This window comes from Carassius gibelio, chromosome B17, assembly GCF_023724105.1.
Source record: "Carassius gibelio isolate Cgi1373 ecotype wild population from Czech Republic chromosome B17, carGib1.2-hapl.c, whole genome shotgun sequence".
Taxonomy (NCBI): Eukaryota; Metazoa; Chordata; class Actinopteri; order Cypriniformes; family Cyprinidae; genus Carassius; species Carassius gibelio.
In genome coordinates this window covers 25,818,864-25,840,712 of record NC_068412.1, presented here as the reverse complement: position 1 = coordinate 25,840,712, position 21,849 = coordinate 25,818,864, and the positions used below count along the sequence as shown (strand labels likewise).

The 21,849-nt window shown below is 38.6% G+C and overlaps 3 protein-coding genes across 16 annotated transcripts; 1 reads left to right on the top strand and 2 right to left on the bottom strand.

The window, feature by feature from the left end:
- Nucleotides 1-308: 308 nt before the first annotated feature.
- On the top strand, nt 309-13,041 carry akap12a (A kinase (PRKA) anchor protein 12a). Of its 14 annotated transcripts, none has more exons than XM_052580571.1 (5): nt 309-674; nt 2,529-2,628; nt 2,791-8,312; nt 9,327-11,732; nt 11,822-13,041. In XM_052580571.1, exons 1-4 carry the CDS (start codon nt 558-560, stop codon nt 11,691-11,693), a joined length of 8,106 nt encoding a protein of 2,701 aa, XP_052436531.1. In that variant the 5' UTR covers nt 309-557; the 3' UTR covers nt 11,694-11,732; nt 11,822-13,041. The 14 variants fall into 14 exon arrangements, with proteins under 14 accessions (XP_052436531.1, XP_052436527.1, XP_052436523.1 ...); XM_052580567.1 differs by having other exon boundaries at nt 2,791-8,975; nt 9,477-11,732; XM_052580563.1 differs by having other exon boundaries at nt 2,791-8,996; nt 9,168-11,732.
- An 88-nt stretch (nt 13,042-13,129) lies between these two features.
- LOC127976269 (zinc finger and BTB domain-containing protein 2-like) lies at nt 13,130-17,267 on the bottom strand. The gene is made up of 3 exons (XM_052580575.1): nt 17,000-17,267; nt 14,552-14,733; nt 13,130-14,481 (listed from the first exon to the last, which is right to left on the bottom strand). The coding sequence occupies exons 2-3, from the start codon at nt 14,722-14,724 to the stop codon at nt 13,320-13,322; spliced, it is 1,335 nt and encodes a 444-aa protein (XP_052436535.1). The 5' UTR covers nt 14,725-14,733; nt 17,000-17,267; the 3' UTR covers nt 13,130-13,319.
- A 380-nt stretch (nt 17,268-17,647) lies between these two features.
- LOC127976271 (required for meiotic nuclear division protein 1 homolog) lies at nt 17,648-21,320 on the bottom strand. The gene is made up of 12 exons (XM_052580576.1): nt 21,153-21,320; nt 20,420-20,826; nt 20,230-20,338; nt 20,044-20,119; nt 19,930-19,969; nt 19,583-19,683; nt 19,368-19,474; nt 19,194-19,258; nt 18,941-19,017; nt 18,719-18,839; nt 18,029-18,145; nt 17,648-17,836 (listed from the first exon to the last, which is right to left on the bottom strand). The coding sequence occupies exons 2-12, from the start codon at nt 20,822-20,824 to the stop codon at nt 17,804-17,806; spliced, it is 1,251 nt and encodes a 416-aa protein (XP_052436536.1). The 5' UTR covers nt 20,825-20,826; nt 21,153-21,320; the 3' UTR covers nt 17,648-17,803.
- Between the last annotated feature and the right edge of the window lie 529 nt (nt 21,321-21,849).

Genomic DNA, 21,849 nt, shown 5'->3' with positions numbered 1-21,849 from the left:
GAGTCGCGAACATGCTCCGAAGTGCCGATCTGAATCAACCGAGTTGGGAACAGGCTCCGAAGTGCCGAACTGAATCAACCGAGTCGCGAAATATATATATATATATATATATATATATATATATATATATATATATATTCTAAGTAAACAACAATAGCCCAAGTTTAGTAAACATTTTTTATTGAGACTATAAAAAATAATTCTGCATCTATTTTTAGGCTACGCCACTGCCTCAAAGCCTCAGTCATTGGAATCTACATAAATACATGCGATGGATAAAGAAGCATAATCATGGGATAAAAACATTAATTGTACTAGAGGTTGTCCCTCGGTCATCCCGGGACTCCTGTTCTCTCTCCCACTGATGCGTTGAGGCGTGCCAATGTGTTCATGTGATGCAGGCAGGATGTGTCCTAAAAGAGTTTGCAACGAGCTCAACGGCATCACTTCTGAGTCTGACCACCGTTCAGCACTCATCTACAGGTATTCCCCCTTTTGCTTGCAGTTGAATCGGGTGAAAGGAAAGAGACCGAAGAGAACGAGAGAAGGATTGTGAAATGGGAGCTACGGCATCCTCCGCGCAACGGGACAGCAGATGTGAGGAGGACACAGCGGTGGAGGAGCTCCCTGCAGCGGAGAGCGATGCTCGGGACGACGCCGGTGCTGATAACAAGGTAGAATGCATGAACCAGACTCCTGCTGCAGAGAAATGCTTCACAAAGTTTCAAAGACCCCGAGCTCTGAATCTAAAGACACACAACTCAAAACATAGTGTGCTGCCTCCGTTACGGCATTTTGAAGGTAATGCAGAACATTAGGCTATATGATGCTCAAAATTATCTGTAGGTAGACAGGAACGATTTATTGTTCAGTGCTGCTCTTTTTAGCTGAGGAGAAGGGATTTCCGAGGTAGCCTACTTTTAGGATTTATAAAATAGTGTGGACTTTGGTGCTTTGGCAAATCTTGGCACATTTGTGAAAAAGTAGAGAGGAAAGTGAGAGAAAATAGAGAGTCTTTATTACAGGATAAGATTTTCAGATACAGCCGACTAAAACAATTTACTCAACTTTTAAACAATTTTCACCCATAAATTGCAAGTAAATGTCTTAATATATACAGAAATAGCAAGTGCACATTGGATTAAACATGGAATTTTGATGTATATAGAAAGACTGAAATAGTATTTTGTTGTCAAACTATATATTATTTTACGCATTTATTTTTAGCAGTTCATTGCTTTTTTATTAGAAAGAAACAACTGATATTCAAAACAGATCTTATTTGTGATTTTTCTTATGAGGAAACATCTTACCAGATTCTCAGATGTAGCTGTATGAAGAAAGGTCATATTGTCAGGCTCTCTGAAATAAGTTAGATTAGGATGAAAGTGTGTTTTGTTTGTTGAAGAAAATGTATTAAGAATACCCATAATGCAATAACCTGACTATCATTTACAGTCATTTAACCGCAGTAATGAGAGTCAAAAGAAAGAAGAGTAGGTGACTTTGTCCTATTTATAGGTGTTTGGCCTAAATTCACTGTATGAACAAAATATGCTCTGGTTCTGGTAGTTCAGATTAGACAATTTAGTTTAGTTTAATAAGAGAGCACATTGTTTGATGTGCATTAATTATATATACTGTATATATTTATCACTGAAGGCTTGTGGTCTGAGAAGTTGACATATTTGGATGAACTCGGATGTCAGCTGCCAAGTATGTCTGTTAATATTGCAGATATAATAAACTGCATTTATTCCTCAGTGTCTGGCAAATAATATGGTATCTTTTTTACTTGACTCCAAACTTTAAATTACATTTAAATGTGTATAATCACTACTAAACTGATTCTTATCATGTGGGTTGTGGTTTTTCCTTTGATGTTTGCTTGCTCTGAATTATTTTATTGGAATAAATGTGTAGGTTAAGAATTTTAAAATGTAATTTCGGTTTTTGAAAAAACTCCTTTCAGTTTTGGAATTTTTTTTTGTATTAATGTGTGCACATTAATGGAGGGATAGTGCTCTTATTCCCAAAGGATTACTGGAATTCTCCCTTACTGCACTGGGTGCATCGATTTTCCATGTAAAACATGATGAGGTCAGCCATGGTTTAACAGGAAGTCTGTGAGATGGCTTTTAGTCAAAAGAGAGCTTTGTGATACTCCGGTTCCATAAATGTGTTCATTTATTTAGTTTTGTTAGTTATCCCAAGGGCCATCTCCGTCAAACTACATTGTAGTTAGACACTTAAAATTCTGAAAATATATTATTGTGAAAACTTTTGTAAAAATGTTTGAGGAATTTCTTAACTTGAATTCAGACATCATAATTGCATAGTTGCACTTTTCCGTAGTTTCTTTGGCCTGAGTGAGCCATGCTGTATATAGATGAGACAAACTGATTGTTGCCAAAAATAGTATATAGATAATATGTATAGATAAGAGCTACAATAATGTAATGACAAATAATTTAAATATAATTTACTTTGTTAGTCACTCCTTAATCTGTCCTGTCTTTTACATGTAGTTATTACAGAAAAATGGCCAGATCTCCAGTTTGAATGTAAAGACAAGCAACCATGCAGATGAATTAAATGGCAACTTTGAGGAGAGAGTACTTGCAGATGGTATGTAAAACTATATTATTGCTATTACTTTAATTGTTTCCATTATTTATTCCCAGTGAAATGAGAACACCACTTTTTTATAGTAGTAAATATCAAATATTTTTTCAGTATACACTTACCATGGCACTTTTCATTCTTAGTTATTTATTTATTCATTGTCAGTTGGCTCAGGGTTTGTTACTCTGAAAGAAGATGGCACAGAAACAATTGAAGACATCCAGGAAATGGATGCTCTTCAACCAGTAATGAAGAATGAGAGCACAGAGATGGTTGATGCAGATAGTGTGACTGTGAAGGAGGAAACTGAGGAGGATGATATCAGTGAAGTTGGGTTCAAAAAAATCTTCAGATTTGTTGGATTTAAGTTTACCCTAAAAAAAGACACATGTGAAAACACTGAATCAGATGGACAAGCAGAAAAAGTTACAAGTCCCTCAGAGGACTCCAGTGACACCCAGGAGAACAGTACAGTAGCAGCAAATGAAAACACACCTGCTGAGACACGAGAAATTGAGGTGTCTTCCCAGCCTGATGCAGCTGAACCCTCTCAACAAACAGACAATGAAAAAGAGCTGGATCAGGACATAAAGATAGTGGAACATCATGTGGAGGACACACCTGAGAAAGAACTGGAAAAAGAAGGAAGTCCTGAGCTGGAGGAACCAATTTCACCAATCAAGCAATTCTTTACACAAGGAATTTTTGCCAGTTTGAGAAAGAAAAAGAAAGAAGAGGAAATGCTAAAAGAGAGTAAGGAAGACGAAATCAAGAGAATTGAGAGAATGGGTTTAGAAGAGGCCAAAAAAGAAGACAGTAAATGTATATGCCTTGATATCCCTCATATTACATCAGAGGAAGAAAAAGATACACAGGAGAAAGACAATGACACATTGTTACCTGAAGGAGAGTTTCAGAATTCTCTAGAGAAAGATAAGGTACAAGGAAGTCCACTTAAAAGACTTTTCAGGAAATTTTCCACAAAAAGGCAGCGAGAAAGTAAATCTGCAGAAAAGGTGATTGAGGCAGAAGAACAAGTCTCTGAACACCCAAAACCATCCTTGGAATTGACAGAGCTCGCAGAAGTGGAGGAACCAGTGGTTGGGGAACCAAAACCTGATGAAGAGGAGCTGGTGGCTAATGTAAGCCCTCAAGAGACCAAAAAGAAACCTGACACCACCGCTTCCTGGGAGGCACTGATTTGTGGTGGTTCTGCTAAAAAAAGAGCTAGAAAAACAAATGAGGATGAAACACCAGAGAAAAGAGAAGTATATGAAAAAGCAACTGACTCTCCATTGGGAAGTTCAACAGAGGGGGATTATGATCATCTCACATCATCTAATGAACAAAGTGGAAGTCCTGCTGAAGAAGAGATGGGATCCACATGGAAGACGTTAAAAAAAATGGTCATCCAGAAGAGAAAGGTCAGAACTGGAGAAAATAGTACCCCTGAGCAGATACCTTCAGATAGTGAGATGAACAAAGACGAACCGTTTACTATGAAGAAACTCATTCCAGGGCATAAAAAGAGAAAATCAGATGAAAGCAAAGACCAGACATCGTCCGATGGGGCTGCAAAGGATCATAAAACAGGTGATGAAGATGATGAGACCCCAGCTATTATTCCTCTGTCTGAGTATGAAATAATTGAGCCTGAAAGTCTGAAGGAGTTGCATGAGCAACAAGTTGAAATCACAATAGAACATGAGATGCCAGAGATGGCTTCACCAGTGTTAGAACAAGACACATCTGATAACTTGTTGCCAAAAGTTGCAGCTACAGTTCCAATTAACACTGGACCAACAGTCATATGTGGATTACCAGAAGACTTTGAAGAACTTACAGACTTCTTGAGCAAACATCAGCAACTGAGTGATATTCCAGAAGAAGGCATCATTGAGGAAAGCATTGAAACACCAAAATCCTCTGCTGAGTGGACAACACAGGATGACACCTTAGCTGAGGACATTGTGGAGTTGACAGCAGATGCGGTCACTGCCCCAGAACCATCAAGTGAACAATTTATTGGGGATGACACTACTGAAATGGTCTCGGCAGTCTCGCAACTAACCAATTCACCCAGGTCATCTGGGCATTTTACACCAGTGTCAGCTGAATATGGCTTACAAACACCAGATGTGATCCTACAGGAAGCTATTCAATCTATCTGCATGACTCCAAGTGTTCAGTCAGTAACTACAAAAGATGAAAGCCAAGAATCTCTGGCCATATCATTTTCACCTTATATTGTGCAGTCCTCCACAACAGAGGAAACAAAGGTTTTGGTTGCACATAAGAAAACTGAGGCAACAGCAATATGTACAGGACTGGAATCTCAAGAAATAGAATCTGTTGAAGAACATCTCCCTGCACCCTTAGTGGAGGTAATACCTGAAGTAAGTGATGCTGTCCCGACTGAATTAGTCTCTGATAACTTTAAAAATGAAACTGAAGTTGCAGGACTTTGGACAGATGAGGTCTATGAGGCTGAAATTAAGAAACTAAAGACTGAGTATCAGGAATTAATTGTAAGTGAAAAGGAATCTGCCACTGAAACTGAGCTAAGTGTAGAGCAAGTTATTCCGTTAGTGGCAGAGCCTCTTGTGGGAGAATCAGAGGAGACTCATATGGAGAAACAAAGAGAGGAATGTACAACTAGTATTGAACTCAGACAGGTAATTGAGACAATGCAAAGTGAAGCTGGGCTGGAACAGGTTATGTCAGATTACACCCATGATCCTGAAACAGAGTGTCCACTGCATTCAGTGTTAGAGGAACCTGTATATGAACAACCAGTAGCGGCTGAACCTGAAAAAGACCTCACGCTTTCAGATGTTAAATTGTTCGTTGCTGAGTATGATCAACCTGCATCAACTGAATTAGTTGAGACTTCGACACAAGGTGATACAGACATAAGTAAAGAAGTCAAAGAAATAGAAATTAATGCTTCTGCTGTGGAGTGTCTGGAAGTCACAGCGACTGATAGTATTATAAGTCCAATTCCAGATCACATACAGGCAGAGACACTGGGGTTAGAAGGGAGTTTAAAATTAGAAGCAGCTGAATCAATGCAAGTTGAAGCCTGTGAAATACAATTTGACATAAAAGATGCAGTCTTATTAGCAGGTGATTCAGCAGTGGCTGTGGAGGACATCAGTGGGAAAATACAAGAAAAAGATTATGAACAAACGGCACAGCAGGACATTAAGGAAATACATGTAGAAGAAGAAACAGGGGATGATGTTGCTTCAGAAGCTGTTAAAAATATTTCAGAAGCTGGAGATGAATCATTAGCCAGAGAACAGCTGCCAGCCAAGGGGGTGTCACTTCCAGAACCAGTATTAGTTGAAGAGACTGAAGAGCACCAGAAAGAAGACACTAAAATGCATTTGGATGATAAAGTGGAAGATGGAACGGATGGGATTTTTGTGAAAGAGGAAGAGGAACATGCAGTGAAGGAAGGGCAGCCTCTGACAAACACTGGCAGCAATGAAACTCCTATTTATGAATCTCCTGAAATAATTGTTGATCCAGGAAGTGAAATTGGAGAGATGGTTTATAAAATAAGAGAACACACAGTTGTTTCAGCATTTTCAAAAGATTTATCTGAGCACACAGAAACACCAGAATTGCCTCACACTAGGTCTGAAGTCATACAAATACCGCTAGAAATAGTATTGCCAGAAGTTGAAGCAGAACCTGTAGCACCAGAAATTGCACAACCAGCAACAACAGAGAATATTAAAACTGGTAAAGTTTTAGAAATGGTTGCCATTATTGAGAACACAACAAAACAATCTGGGAAAGAGAAGCCTATGGTACCTGAACCAGTAACACAGGTTCTTTCAAAATCTAAGCTACCAAAAGCAACAGAACAAGAGGGTGAAGAAATAGATGGTGACCAGTCCCCAGCAATGACATCATCAGAAATGAAAGAAATTGCAGTTCCAGAAGAAAAAGATACAATGGCTGTTGCTCCCAAACCAGAACCAGAAGGGGTTGATTCAGAGATGACTATGATTAAAATACCTACCATCACAGTGCTGGCACAAAATTATACTGCTGCAGAAACAGAGGTTAGTAATATGAGTGAAAAGGAGAATGAAGAAGATGAAAATGCTAGTCTAAAATGTGAATCTCTTGAACAGGTTACAGAAAAGATACTGTCAAATGAGTTGCATGTAGACAAGACAGAAATTAAAGATGAAATACCTGCAGTAATCGAAATAACAACCATTGCACAAGAATCACCACTGACCTCTGAAGTAACAGCAAAAACACCAGAAGTTGCTGTTTCTGAGATACAGTCAGAAGTAGTCAGTGAACTCAGGGCTGAGACACTTGAAGTGAGAGAACCAAAGGTAGAAATTCCTGTGGTATCAGAAGTGAAAGTAGAGACAGCTGTAGTAGCTGAGCTGGAAGTGGAGACACCAGTTGTCACCTCAGTGGCTAAAGAACTTGAATTAGAAACACTAGTGGTTACATCTATGGCAAAAACAACTGATACCAATAATTCCGCTGTTACATCACAAAATCAAAACATAGACTCTGACACATCAGTGTTAACAACGGTGATCAAAGAGCAAGTAGTGGAGATTCCCACTGTTATTTCTGTGGTAGTGACACCAGCTACACCTTTAGATGAATTAACACCAGTTGTAACTCTAGGCAATGGGTCAAAGGATGTACCTCCTGTAAAAGAGACACCTGTCGAAACACTAAATGTCGAATCAGTGATTGTGAAGACTGCTGTGTCCCCAGTAGTAGAGATACAGAATGTGATTCCAGTGGTAGCAACACCAGATCTTGGTTCAGTAATAGTAACAGAAGCTGCATCTCCAGTGGTAAGTACAGGAACAGTGACTACTAAAATAGAAGAAACACCAGTTTTGAGCACCGTTGTAGAAACACCTGTTTTTTCTGTCACAGAAGTAAAATCAACTCCAGCTACAGTAGAGAAAACAGTAGTGTCCCCTGTATTACAGATCCCAGCCACAGTAACATCTTTTGTGGAGACTCCAGCTGTTGATTCAGTCAAAGAAACTGTACCTCTAGAAGAGGTTACACTAGATGTGACCTCATTTGCAGAAACACATGTAAGCCAAGTAATTGAAACTCTCATTGTCTCCGTCACATCAGTAAAACCAACTGTAGTGGAAATGGCAAAGACACCAGACACTGAGATGCCAGCTATGAGTTCAATGACAGTGGCAGAGGCTGTATCTCCTGTAGTAGGTACATCATCTGGAACTCCAGTAGCATCAGAAACAATTATGATCCCAGAAGTAAAAACTTCAGTAGTAACTTCAGCCGCAGAGACATCACTTGTGACACCAGCAGTAGAAACACCAGCTCAGATTTCAGTAATTGCAACAAATGCAGCACCTCCAGTAACTCCAGCAGCAACTGCAGCATCAGAAACATCAGAAGCTGTAGAAACAGCTATTGTAGAGTCACCTCCAGTTGCAGTGGTTGAGACACCAGTTGTGACCCAAGTGGTAGAGACACTAGGTAAGGTTTTAGTGATGGTAACAGAGACTGTCCCTCTGGTAGATGTTTCAGAAGAAACTGCAGCAGTAGAAACACCTGTTGAGTTCCCAGTATTACAAACTTCCGTTGTTAATTCAGCTCCAGTTGCAGAGGATAAGACACCACTTGTGACCCCAGTTGTGCAGACATCAGGTCAGGTTTCAGTGATTGTAACAGAGAGTGCACCTCCAGTAGATGTTTCTGCAGTAACTTCAGCAGTAGAAACACCTGTTGTAATCCCAGTAGTAGAAACTCCCATATTAAATTCAGCTCCAGTTGCAGTGGATCAGACACCAGTTGTGACCCCAGTGGTACAGACACCAGGGCAGGTTTCTGTTATGGTAACAGAGACTGCACCTCCAGTAAATGTTTCAGTATTGACTGCAGCAGTAGAAACACCTGTTGTGATCCCATTAGTAGAAACTTCTATTGTAAAGTCAAATCCAGTTGCAGTGGTTGAGACACCAGTTGTGACCCCAGTGGTACAGACACCAGGTAAAGTTTCAGTTATGGTAACAGAGCCTGCACCTCCAGTAGTTGTATCAGTGGTTACTGCAGCAGTAGAGGCACCTCTTTTAATCCCAGAAGTAGAAACTCCTATTGTAAAGTCAACTCCAGTTGCAGTGGTTAAGACACCAGTTGTGACTCCAGTTGTGCAGACATCATGTCAGGTTTCAGAAAAGGTAACAGACACTATACCTCCAGTAGTTGTTTCAGCAGTAACTGCAACAGTAGAAACACCTGTTAAGATCCCCTTAGTAGAAGCGCCAGTTGTAAAGTCAACTCCAGTTGCAGTGGTTGAGACACCAGTAGTGACCCCAGTTGTGCAGACATCATGTCAGGTTTCAGAAAAGGTAACAGACACTATACCTCCAGTAGTTGTTTCAGCAGTAACTGCAACAGTAGAAACACCTGTTATGATCCCAGTAGTAGAAACTCCAGTTGTAAAGTCAACTCCAGTTGCAGTGGTTGAGACACCAGTAGTGACCCCAGTGGTACAGACACCAGGTCAGGTTTCAGAGAAGGTAACAGACACTACACCTCCAGTATTTGTTTCAGCAGTAACTGCAACAGTAGAAACACCTGTTATGATCCCTGTAGTAGAAGCACCGGTTTTAAAGTCAACTCCAGTTGCATTGGTTGAGACACCAGTTGTGCAGACATCAGGTCAGGTTTCAGAAAAGGTAACAGACACTACACCTCCAGTAGTTGTTTCAGCAGTAACTGCAACAGTAGAAACACCTGTTATGATCCCTGTAGTAGAAGCACCGGTTTTAAAGTCAACTCCAGTTGCATTGGTTGAGACACCAGTGGTGACCCAGGTGGTACAGACACCAGGTCAGGTTTTAGTTGCAGTAACAGACACTACACCTCCAGTAGTTGTTTCAGCAGTAACTGCAACAGTAGAAACACCTGTTATGATCCCAGTAGTAGAATCACCAGTTGTAAAGTCAACTCCAGCTGCAGTGGTTAATACACCAGTTGTGACACCAGTTGTGCAGACATCAGGTCAGGTTTCAGAAAAGGTAACAGACACTATACCTCCAGTAGTTGTTTCAGCAGCAACTGCCACAGTAGAAACACCTGTTATGATCCCAGTAGTCGAAGTGCCAGTTGTAAAGTCAACTGCAGTTGCAGTGGTTGAGACACCAGTTGTGACCCCAGCGGTACAGACACCAGGTAAAGTTTCAGAGAAGGCAACATACACTACACCTCCAGTAGTTGTTTCAGCAGTAACTGCAACAGTAGAAACACCTGTTATGATCCCAGTAGTAGAAGCACCAGTTGTAAAGTCAACTCCAGTTGCAGTGGTTGAGACACCAGTAGTGACCCCAGTGGTACAGACACCAGGTCAGGTTTCAGAGAAGGTAACAGACACTACACCTCCAGTATTTGTTTCAGCAGTAACTGCAACAGTAGAAACACCTGTTACGATCCCTGTAGTAGAAGCACCGGTTTTAAAGTCAACTCCAGTTGCATTGGTTGAGACACCAGTTGTGACCCCAGTTGTGCAGACATCAGGTCAGGTTTCAGAAAAGGTAACAGACACTATACCTCCAGTAGTTGTTTCAGCAGCAACTGCCACAGTAGAAACACATGTTATGATCCCAGTAGTCGAAGTGCCAGTTGTAAAGTCAACTGCAGTTGCAGTGGTTGAGACACCAGTGGTGACCCAGGTGGTACAGACACCAGGTCAGGTTTTAGTTGCAGTAACAGACACTACACCTCCAGTAGTTGTTTCAGCAGTAACTGCAACAGTAGAAACACCTGTTATGATCCCAGTAGTAGAATCACCAGTTGTAAAGTCAACTCCAGCTGCAGTGGTTAATACACCAGTTGTGACACCAGTTGTGCAGACATCAGGTCAGGTTTCAGAAAAGGTAACAGACACTATACCTCCAGTAGTTGTTTCAGCAGCAACTGCCACAGTAGAAACACATGTTATGATCCCAGTAGTCGAAGTGCCAGTTGTAAAGTCAACTGCAGTTGCAGTGGTTGAGACACCAGTTGTGACCCCAGCGGTACAGACACCAGGTAAAGTTTCAGAGAAGGCAACAGACACTACACCTCCAGTAGTTGTTTCAGCAGTAACTGCAACAGTAGAAACACCTGTTATGATCCCAGTAGTAGAAGCACCGTTTGTAAAGTCAACTCCAGTTGCAGTGGTTGAGACACCAGTAGTGTACCCAGTGGTACAGACACCAGGTCAGGTTTTAGTTGCAGTAACAGAAGCTACTCCTCCAGCAGTTGTTTCAGCAGTGACTGCAGCAGCAGAAACACCTGTTGTGATCTCAGTAGTGGAAAGATCAGTTGTGAGCCTAGTACTAGAAACTACAACAGAAGCACCAACTGCAATTGCAATGGCAGAGAGACCTGTTATGATCCCAGTGGTACAGACACCAGTTCTGGTTTCAGTGATTGCAAAAGAGGCTGCACCTCCAGTATTTCTACCAGCAGTGACTGCAGGACCAGAGGTGGAGACACCAGTTTCAGTACCAGAAGCACCTGCTGTGATCCTAGCAGTACAAACACCAATGAAAGAACAGGTAGCACAGACACGGACAACACCAGCCATGGTCTTAGTAAAGGCAACATCAGTTGTAACTGGGATGGAGGCACCCACTGTGACCGGGACACCTTTATCCCATGGGGTGATGGGACCAGCTGTTGCCACAGTTATAGTAGCAACAGCTCCACCTGTTGCTACACCAGAAGTAAAGAAAACAATGTTGCAGGTAGTTGAACAGGAGAAAAGGGAAGCAAAGTCAGAGGCTTCAGTTGTGTCTAAAGATGTTGAACCACCATTTGTGGCTGCGAAAGAGGTAAAGATATCAGTTTTAACTCAAGAGTGTATATCAGATGAAGAAAATGGGAAGGCTTCCTTGCGGCATACTTCAACAGAACCTCAGTCAGAGGTAGAGGAGGATGTGTGGGAGGATGCTGTAGATAATATTGGAGATTCCCCATGTCAGGTGACATACACAGAGGATGCGCCCCAAGATACTGCTGCTAAACAAACATCTGATGCTGCAATTTGATAGTGGCGTGCTAAACCAGATGAACGATTTGATGAGTTGGTAAGTCATTTTATTATATTGCATTCAGTTATCAGTCATTTTTGATGTTAGATTTTTTTTAAATCATAACACAAATTCTGTAATTTCAGATGCAAGTTTAACAAGGATAATTAAGAACATTTTACACCTGGAGGAGGCTGTACTCAGCACAAAATCAGCTGGGATTCACATTTCTGACAACGAAAAAAATGTAAAGTTACACTGCATCATTAAAGTTCCATTAAGCAAAGGTGAAACCAAAAACAGTAGTTATTCAGTGGAGAGGCTGTTTTTTTTTTTACTTTCATGCAGAAAATATTTTAACATATAAACCCCTTCAAAAGCTATTTTGATATATTTTTTACTGAGGATATTTGTCATAAATGTATGAATTGTTTTATCATTATTCAGACATTAGCATAAGCTTATGCCACATGATATCATGTTGTAAGAAAATGATTATCATTGTAAAAGGATGTGCAATTCCTGGGTTTTGAAATACTAAAGTACTAAAAACACTAAAAGTGTTAAAGATATTCACTAAATCAAAGGTAATATCCATTTGAAACATCATATAAAATTCAATTCAGTTCAAGTTTACTTGTATAGTGCTTCTTACGATACAGATCATTGCAAAGCAACAGTACAGAAAATTTAGTTTCTACAATATTTAGTATATACCGCTTGATATGCATCTAGGATACATTTATTTTATACTTGGTATATAGTAAGATGTAGACAGTTACTGAAACTGACAGATTGTTTAATTTGTTTTACAAAGTACAGTCAAAATCTTATCAAACTTATGATTTATTTTTTTGTTTCCATGTCATTGTTATGACTATTGTTTTTGTAATTAACAATTTTGATTTACAGAAACACCCAATTTTAGAAAATATTTTTGACTATATTTTTGGCATAAAAATGAAGCATGCAATCTAAAATTGCAACTACTGACTTTTCACCATGTAAGTTCTTTTATTTTTCTCTGAGTATCAAAACACTCTGTACTGCATACGATTGTTACACAGTTGAGCATTTTTGTTCATATTATACAGCCTGCCTTGCCTGTATTACAGTGGTTTGCATCTGGCCTGATGCAATAAGCCACAGCAGTATTGAAAACAAATTTTTTACTTATTCTAATATATTGCTAAGAAGTGTTCGAAACCACATGTACAGGTTATGCATCTTTAAAGAAATTGCAATATTAACAATCAACTAAATACAGGAGTGTAGTATTGTTCCTGGATTTTGCAATATTTAAAAATGTATGGTTTAATACAAATTATAATTGTAAGTTTTATTTAAATAAAAGAAAAGTTACCAATTTTGGACTTGTAATTTATAAAAAGTTGATATACAGCATGCTAGTACATTACAGCAATGTACAATTACTTAACGAGGCAACCCAGAAATGTTTCTGATTGGAAACATTAAGTTTCTGAATTTTATTAGTTTCAAACAAATTCACAAATTACAATAGAAAAAAAAAAGACATGAAAATGCTGTGGACCTTAAAAAAAACACATCTCTTGGTTCATAACAACACAAACATACAGACAGTTAAATACTGGCAATAATCTAAGACTGTTTTAGCATGACATTTCAAGAAGGAATGTTTACTTCAGGTGTAGTTGTCTCCAAGTCCTTCATTTGATTTTCCCCCAGTGAATTTTCTGCCAGTGGTACAGCATCACTCTCAGTCAAACACTGATGTTTGGGAACCTCAGAAGGACTTGCAAAAGGTGCTGCACACATGCTACATTTATAAGGTCTTTCAGAAGACTGAAAGAGAGCTTCCACTTGACTATTGTCTTCTCCACCACACAGAACCAAACTCTGTCTGTTGACCATAATGTACGAGTCTGTGTCCGGACTCGAACAAACGTGTCGAGTAGCTTGATTGGCTCTGCAGAAGTTTTTTCCACAAGCACTGCACTTATATGGCTTTCCGGTGTGAATGTACATGTGCTCACGCCAGTGGCTCTTCTGAAGAAACTTGCGAGCACAGGTCGGACACTCAAATTTTCTGCGTTTCATTTGACGTCCCATCTCGGTGCCCTCCAGGTTGTCTATATCAGCAGTTTCAGAAGGCGGCGGGGTGTCTTCCATCCACGCCTGTTGATCGGTATCGCTAATAACATCACTGTCAGCATGCAAATGTTCCTCCTCTATTTCCTGACCTTCGAGCTCAATAGTGTGATCATTTTGCACAGACAACACATGTGGCTCAGCTGCTTGCTTGGTGTGGACAAGGAGATGTTCTTTCAACATGCACCTCTGGTTAAAACGGATTCCACAATAATTACAGGCGTAATGCTTCCTGGAAGAACCACTCTTACTCATTATGCCATATTTGAGGTGTTGGACCATTGTGGCTGCAGGATTTTGGGTGGGTGACTCAATCCCGACAGGTTGTGGCGATCTGTAATCCATATCAGAAACGTCCAAAAATTCTCGGTTAACGCTTTCAGAGTTTTTAGTAGAGATGCCATCCTTGCATGCTGAATTTCTTTCAGGCCCAGTGTAAGTCTGATCAGGTATCTGTACTCCATAAAGTGAGTTTGTCAAAGGTACATAATGGGACTCAGGGTTTATAAGACGACTTGCCTCCTGTAATAAAGGGTAGGCATGCAGGAATTTTACACCTTGCTCAAGGCGAAGAGGGTCAATGGGCTGTGAGGTGAATTTTCCAGTGTACATTAAGTTTAGCAGGTAGCTGAAGATATCTGCTTGTATGTCTGAAGGTCTCAGTCGAACACAGTTACTGCAAAAGAGAAGCATTTAATAACAGAGTACTGCAGATGTGAACTTTTTTGCAATCATGTTTGTAGTACCTGTCTTGATGGATGAACAGCATTCGGAAGTAGTTTGAGAACGCTGCAAGAACGGCTTTGTGGGCTTTGAAAAGAACATCCCCGATGGCCACAGTACAGTCACAGAGGAAACCAAACTCTCTCTGAGCATTGAGGCGCTTAAGGAGAACGAGACCATGATGGGCCAAGTCCATTTTTTCCACCTAAACACACACACACAAATAAAAAGAAAATATTCGTTTTCAGTAGGTTCGGTCAAATTCTGGCCAATATACATTGTTATATTACAACAAATAGTAAAAATTAGATAGTAAAAGTTTTTTTTTTATTGAAATACATTTTAAAAATAAGTGAAAAAATATATTGGTATAAAATATACTGATGAAAATATATTCTGAATCATATTTGATTGTGTGTGCGCGCGCGCAAGAATGGTTATTTTTTCATAAATGCATTGCGAGTCTGATCTTTGAGAAAAAAGGTCAAATCCTTTACTGCTTTTTTTTTTTAACCAACTGTTCCATAAATGTGTCCTACGTTATGACAACAAAAATTAGGACAAAGAAAAAACCTCTTAATAATAATACATAAATAGCATGAGAGAGATTTATCTTCACTGTTAGACACTTACTTTCATATAGTGCTTTTTTTATTCCCGTGACAATTTCAAGACAAACTTTGCTATCATCCAATCAAAACTGAAAATTATACCATTTTAAGTTGAGTGATATTTGCATCTCCCATACTGCAATTTTTTTTTAAAGATAAAAACAAATCTGTGGTTCTGTTATGTGTCACACCTTAGGAAATTACATCACACTAAAGGACAGAAACAGTAGTTATTAAATGATTTCTATTTCATTTTGAACATGTCAAAGGAGAAATAAAGTTTCATTTTGATACAAACAATATCGACATGTATTTTAAAACAAAACAAAAATTATTTATCAACAAAATTCAGTCTCTTAAGCAATAAGTATGTTACTGAAACATTCTAGCCCCCGCTGCATGTGAGGCACAGCTAAATATGATGGATTTTCAGACTATAATCATTAAAATGTGAATGAGTCACTCTTTTTAAGCCATAATTTTGAATCGTTTTCTTTCTGCATTGTTCTCTTAGGATCTCTTCCCTTCTGCGTGGATCCTTGTTAATTTTCTGTCTATATTTCAGTGTCCTCTCTCTTCCACTAATTTCTCTCCCTCACTTCTTTAGGTCTCAGAAACAAAGGATTTTATTTTCATGACACTTCATAAAAGTACAAGTTTTCTGTAAAAAGAATAAAAAGGGACTTAAATCTTATTTAATTGTTTAAAATGCTTCTGAGATCTTGTGTCGGTCCTGGAGTCACGGTAAAGGCGTCACACCGGAGAACATTTTCTATCACATCGTAGGACGTTACAGCCTTTCGTGTCAAAAAATGACCTTGCTATTCAATGCTATTGCTAACCTGTCATTAGCGGTAAGCAAGACACATTTGCATAATTCTCCATTATTATGTAGTTTAACATGCAAATGTATTAAAAATATATCATTTAGGGGTGTCGCACCAAAGGATAACAAAACATAACACTTTTTGTACTGGTTCCAAGAAAGTTCAATATTTGAATAATTCTGAGACAAAAATGTACAATCAGTTCATGTCATGGGCTTCAGTAACATGACAATGATTGAGGTCCTTTAACTAATTCAGTTTTCTCTGGAATTGGCTGATTTCATGATATGGTGTGTGTCACACCAGAGGACATGGTTTTCAAAGACAAAATGTATCAATTTCCTACACTTTCAGAAATATATGAATGAAAAATCTCCATTTACTAAAACAGACAATTATGTCGGAGGGGTTTAATAACTTTTTATGCTTTTCCTTTTATAAAAGTTGTAAATTATTGAACTATACCTACCAATTGTGAGATTTTGCTCAATAAACAAAAAAAAAAAAAAAGCATAACATTGCAGCTTTCATAACAACAGGTCCATGTAGAACAAAGAAATGTTTAGTGATTTATTGCATTTTAAATAATCACAATATCAATTTTTACCTTGTGAAAACCTAAATAATGCTCTATTTCAGAAGTGCGGTTTCAGGGTCTAAATAGGTTTTGAGGCAACTACAGTACGTGTGTGCGTACGTGCGTGCGTATGTGTGTGTTGAAGCCCCGCCCACGCTGGTGAATTCCGAGTACAAAAGTTTCCGCGGACAAAAAGGAAACACGCGCTCACGCAATGACCCCAATAAAATAACATTACGTTAAACTTTAAGCGAGCGAAAGAAAATGAGGCAGATGAACAGAGCAATGAAAACCGTTAATCATCCGATAAACACAAAGCAATGCCGCTGCGAAAACTGTCGAAATAAATAATTTTCGAGAGTAATCGATAGTGGTCTACGTTTCTGGACTAAAAACAAGCCGACAACTGCGGTGTTAAACACTTGTTTGAAACAGAACCTTAAAGCCGTCTCTTACCGTCTGCTCTTTCTCGACAGAACTCTTGATGCCGTATTCGGTGTAGTTTGTTGTCTGAAGCGAAGGAAACCTCTCCACCGAGCAGTACGGGTTCAGTCAGTGATCCGCTGCCGTATTCCGGAGGCTTTGAATCACGTGAGCGCGCGCCGTATCGAACGGCTGTCAATCACTAGAGGCTGATCAATCAATCAGTCAACCGAGAGAACACTAGAACATCAGCATGACGTCATATTGTAATTGTAAACAGGTTCATTCGAGCCTCATTTTTAATAACTAGTGAAGTTATTAAGATTGTTTCTCAAGCTTAATATTGTATACGTGTTCCAAAAAAAAAGAGTTTGTCACAGCTTGTAAAGTAAAAAAAAAAAAGATGATAATTTATTGTATTTGTCAGAGGCTACTTAAGCACAACACAATAACAAAACTAAGTTCCATGCCACTGGCAACAAGGCAGCATGTGAAAAGATGTGCACATTTTGGAGTGGATTTATATTACTGAAGCTCATTTAGGAGTTTCAATCCACAGCTACAGTATCTGTTTAATCTGGATTTTACAGCAGGAGTAGATTTAAGGACATAGATTCAACAGTGATTTCTATTCCACACCTTCCTGAAAAGAAGGCAAAATAGACACAAAATTTGCCACTATTTATCCAATACTTCTTTTATTTCAGGTCAGTGTCAACATTAAGAATAGCAAAAGACACAATGATTTATCAATGAGAACTTCAACTATAGAAAACAATGATTTGCTGGTTTACAAAGAGTCAGTGTATGCCATTTTAAGACTGCATCTGTTGGTCTTCAGAAGATTACACGAGCAAGTTCAAACATCACCTATAGATAGAAGAAAATAATGTATATAGGTTTTGCATTGAATTAGCAAAATGTTTACTTTACATCAAATTTGAAGTACATAAATATGATACGATATAGAAATTTCAACAGTTTCTAACAGTGCAGCTGAATATTATTTATTATCTATTCAACTGGTGTATAAAATGAACGTGGATATCAGTGTTAACTAACCTCAATAGCAATCAGTACGACGATCATCCACTCCAGTCTGAGACTGTGTTTCTCACTGAGGTGATTCCTCATCAGGTCTGTAAGTTCAGTGCAGTGTTGTAACTTCTCGTTCACAACCTAGAAAACACAGAGTGAGCTAGGATCAAAGCAACATTTTATCAGGATATTTAGGAATAGTTTACCCCAACATTTTTGTTTTCTTAAAGTTTACTCACCCTTAGGTCATCCAAGAATGTAGATGCTGAAATTTAACATGACATCGCTTGCTCACCAATAGATCCTCTGCAGTAAATGGGTGCCGTCAGAATGAGAGTCCAAACAGCTGATAAAAACATCACAATAATCCACAAGCAATTTTCTTGTAATGTGTAGCGGTTTAAAGTTAAAACAGGTCAATGATAGATTTGTGTCTTACAAACACAGATTTTTGCATCACAAGATGTTAACTGGACTGGACTGGAGTGGTGTGGGTTATTGTGATATGTTTATCAGCTGTTTGGACTCTCATTCTGACGGCACCCATTCACTTCAGAGGATCCACTGATGAGCAAATGATGGAATGCAAAAGTTCTCCAAACGAAGAAACAAACTAATCTGCAGTACATCTTGGATGGTCTGAGTAAAAGTAAAGCTAGTTTTCATTTTTATGCAAACTTTTCCTTTAAGATAGATGCAAGTACTTTCACTAACCTTGACTCTCCGGTTAATATTGAGGAACTGACAGGTCTTGTCATAGAGCTGCTCAAGATCTTCTCTGTCCCAGTAGAAATCAGGTGTTATCAGTAAGTCAGAGCTGAGATTTATGCAGTGCCTGTAAAAGGTTCAAACGTTTGCTATAATTCCATTAAACACAGCAGGTTATCTCATACAAAAAATAAAAAAGATGATACAATGATACAAAATCAGCCTGACCTCAAGGAAAAGAGCTCCCCTATCTTCTGCATAACTTCAGCTCTGGACAGTTTCACTCTTTGTCCAGACTTCAGCAGCTGTTAAAAAGTGTTATGGCTACAATTACCTCCTTTTACACTGAGCTATATTTTGCATTTTTAGAAAAACAGAACACATGTTTGCATCTGTGCCATTTAATACACAGAACTATTTTAACTTGCTAAAAGCAGCAAATGCTGGTATTACCTATGAAAGAGTACATAAGTGGATCTACCTCAGGAATTGACTGGATGGACTCAACAAAGTTGTCAAGAGAGACCTCCCATATTGCTAGTTTTACTGAAATCATGCAAGGTAAACACAAATATTAACACGAAAATGCACAAATAAAAATATAACAACTCATCAATGTTTTTATAAAAGTGTAAAAAATGTAAACATATCCTACCTGACAGTGATAAAGCATTGGAAAATGCAAACTTCTCCAGAACAACCTGGTCATAATCCAGCTCTTCATTAAACAAGAAAATTCCACGATGGAGCTTTGAATTACCCCTAAACCAACATATAAATTAATAAATATGAAAAAATACTGGAAATTTCAGTAGGTATTGTATGATTTTAATGTAGGGTGCATTAAGAAATGAAGGATTTGTGACTCACTCTCCTACTGTATAACTGATCTCTTCATTTTCCCAGTGGACTAGTGCGACTTCATAGGGTTGAATTTCATGCTGTTCCAGTATCCTCATCACGGTCTTTACCTGAGTATAGACATGAGTTTAACTATACATCAAGGTTGGCTTATCAAGGGTGCATTCATTTGATCAAAAAGTCATATTTTAAAATATATTTCTAATAATTATTTAAACTAATATTTCTCAATATTGCTGTTTTTATTTTTTTACTGTAAACATCAAATAAATGCAGCCCCGGTCTTCTTTCAAAAACATTACAAATCTTAATTATTCCAAATGTTATGTGATGAATAAAACAGAACTTCTACTCACAGTTTTTTCTTCAACATTCCAGAACACCACAGAGCCTTCTCTTGTGTGGTAAACAAAACAAAACAAAAAATTCAAACCCCAGAAATTAAAATGACAAAACATCATTCAGCATACCTGAAGATGAATATTGTGCCACTATCATAAGGTTTTGCAGCGTTCTCTGTTCCCATCACCAAAACATTAGAAGCATCTGAAACAAGATGTATTCACTGCAAATATGTGTGTCCTTCAAACAAGAAAGGAATGTGGTAGTTTCTGTGTACAGTCAAAAACATAAGAAATTGCTGCAGACGAACAGACCTCTGGGAAATTCTTTGATTTCAGCGAAGTCATGAGCGATGAGATCGTGACAGAGGGTTGGTAAATGGTACTGATCTGCAGTTGCGTATGCGATGCACTGCATCATGTCCTGGAAAACATAGTTAGATGGATACATAATTATATATGCCAAAGATGATGTTAACAACAACAAAAATAAAACATTACACACCTCCTCCAGACTGGGCTGGTTGGTTCGTGAAGGCTGTTTGGTTCTTGGTCCCTTAAAAGTCCTTTTTCCTGACATGCCTCCTTGTTTCAGCACTGACATGGTGGAGGATGTTGTGGACTGCGATCTCATTTCTAAACTGGATTTTACATTTAAAGGAGCCAGCATTTCAAAATGTGGTCTCTGACACACTCCCCTCAGCAACAAGCATCTATGGTTGTGTAAACTGGTGTTTAAATTCCTCCAGTCTTTGAGAAAGTTTAACTTAGATGCACTGGATGCCAGTGTTGTGCAGTTTAACCTCTTGGCAGTGACACTGTTTAATCCATTTAGTGTCCTGAGAGCAAATCCACAGGCTTGTGTCATTTTCAAAGGCCGATGTAACCTCCAGAAACTCTTGAGAGACATGCCTGTATGAATCAAGCAGTTTCAGCATTAAAACAGTGTCAAATTCTGTCTACATCAGCATGCATGTAGTGGCCAAGAGGCCTTTATTTGAACTGACCTTGAATGACAAGCATGTCAACATAATGCATTGGTCATAGATAATTATGTATAACCTTCCTCACAATTAATGATAAAGGTCAATAGAAGCAAATGCGATTGGAGTTTTATTCTGATCAGCTGACATAAAGCAGCTACAATATTAATTGTTTTGAAACGCGAGCTGTTCACTAAACTTACATTTGATTCTAATAATTCACAGTAATTCGTTCTCTTTAAACCTTTAGCGTACCTGTCGCGTCCCGTCCCGCCAAATATTAGAACGTTCGGTGACAGAAAGTGTTACACTGGAGATACAAAGGTGGCAACATTCTCAAACATTCACACACAGTTTGACAGTCCGGTCTGCAGTGAGTGCATCAGTGATCCGGGCACTTCCTGTATTTTGATGACGTCGTCCAATTGAATGTAAAAGTCGGACAGACTCATTCGATTTTTTTTATTTTGAACCTTATTATTTATTTGGTAAGTTTCGTCTAAAAAAGCATATGTAAATTTAGGTTTGCTAAGTTTGTTCTCTTAATATGTTTCTCATAAGAAATCGAGATTAACGAGTTCATATCTATCTATCTATCTATCTATCTATCTATCTATCTATCTATCTATCTATCTATCTATCTATCTATCTATCTATCTATCTATCTATCTATCTATCTATCTATCTATCATCTAAATCATTACATCATCATCTATAATCATCTATCTTATTGAAAATGTTAAAATCGAGTAAATTTTAAATAGAACATCTTTATCAAGACTCTGCAGCAGGTAGATAGGAAGCTTTATGTTATTTGTCACCAAATTCATTGTGTCAGAACATAAAATGTAAAAAATAAAATGAAAATATTGTACATCGGTCGCTCTGATACAAGCTTCTACCAAATAAATGAATGTGGAACACGTGCTGGCGCGCCCCCTAGATGTGAGCA

Bases quoted from the DNA above. Each gene is read 5' to 3' on its own strand.
- akap12a (XM_052580560.1), top strand. From the start codon at position 558: ATGGGAGCTACGGCATCCTCCGCGCAACGGGACAGCAGATGTGAGGAG. The intron at 675-2,528 runs GTAGAATGCATG...TTTTACATGTAG, and splicing joins ACGCCGGTGCTGATAACAAG to TTATTACAGAAAAATGGCCA. The intron at 2,629-2,790 runs GTATGTAAAACT...ATTCATTGTCAG, and splicing joins GGAGAGAGTACTTGCAGATG to TTGGCTCAGGGTTTGTTACT.
- LOC127976271 (XM_052580576.1), bottom strand. From the start codon at position 20,824: ATGTCTCTCAAGAGTTTCTGGAGGTTACATCGGCCTTTGAAAATGACA. The intron at 20,339-20,419 runs GTGTGTAATGTT...TATGTTTTCCAG, and splicing joins ACCAGCCCAGTCTGGAGGAG to GACATGATGCAGTGCATCGC. The intron at 19,970-20,043 runs GTATGCTGAATG...TTACCACACAAG, and splicing joins GGCACAATATTCATCTTCAG to AGAAGGCTCTGTGGTGTTCT.
- LOC127976269 (XM_052580575.1), bottom strand. From the start codon at position 14,724: ATGGACTTGGCCCATCATGGTCTCGTTCTCCTTAAGCGCCTCAATGCT. The intron at 14,482-14,551 runs GTACTACAAACA...TCTCTTTTGCAG, and splicing joins CTGTTCATCCATCAAGACAG to TAACTGTGTTCGACTGAGAC.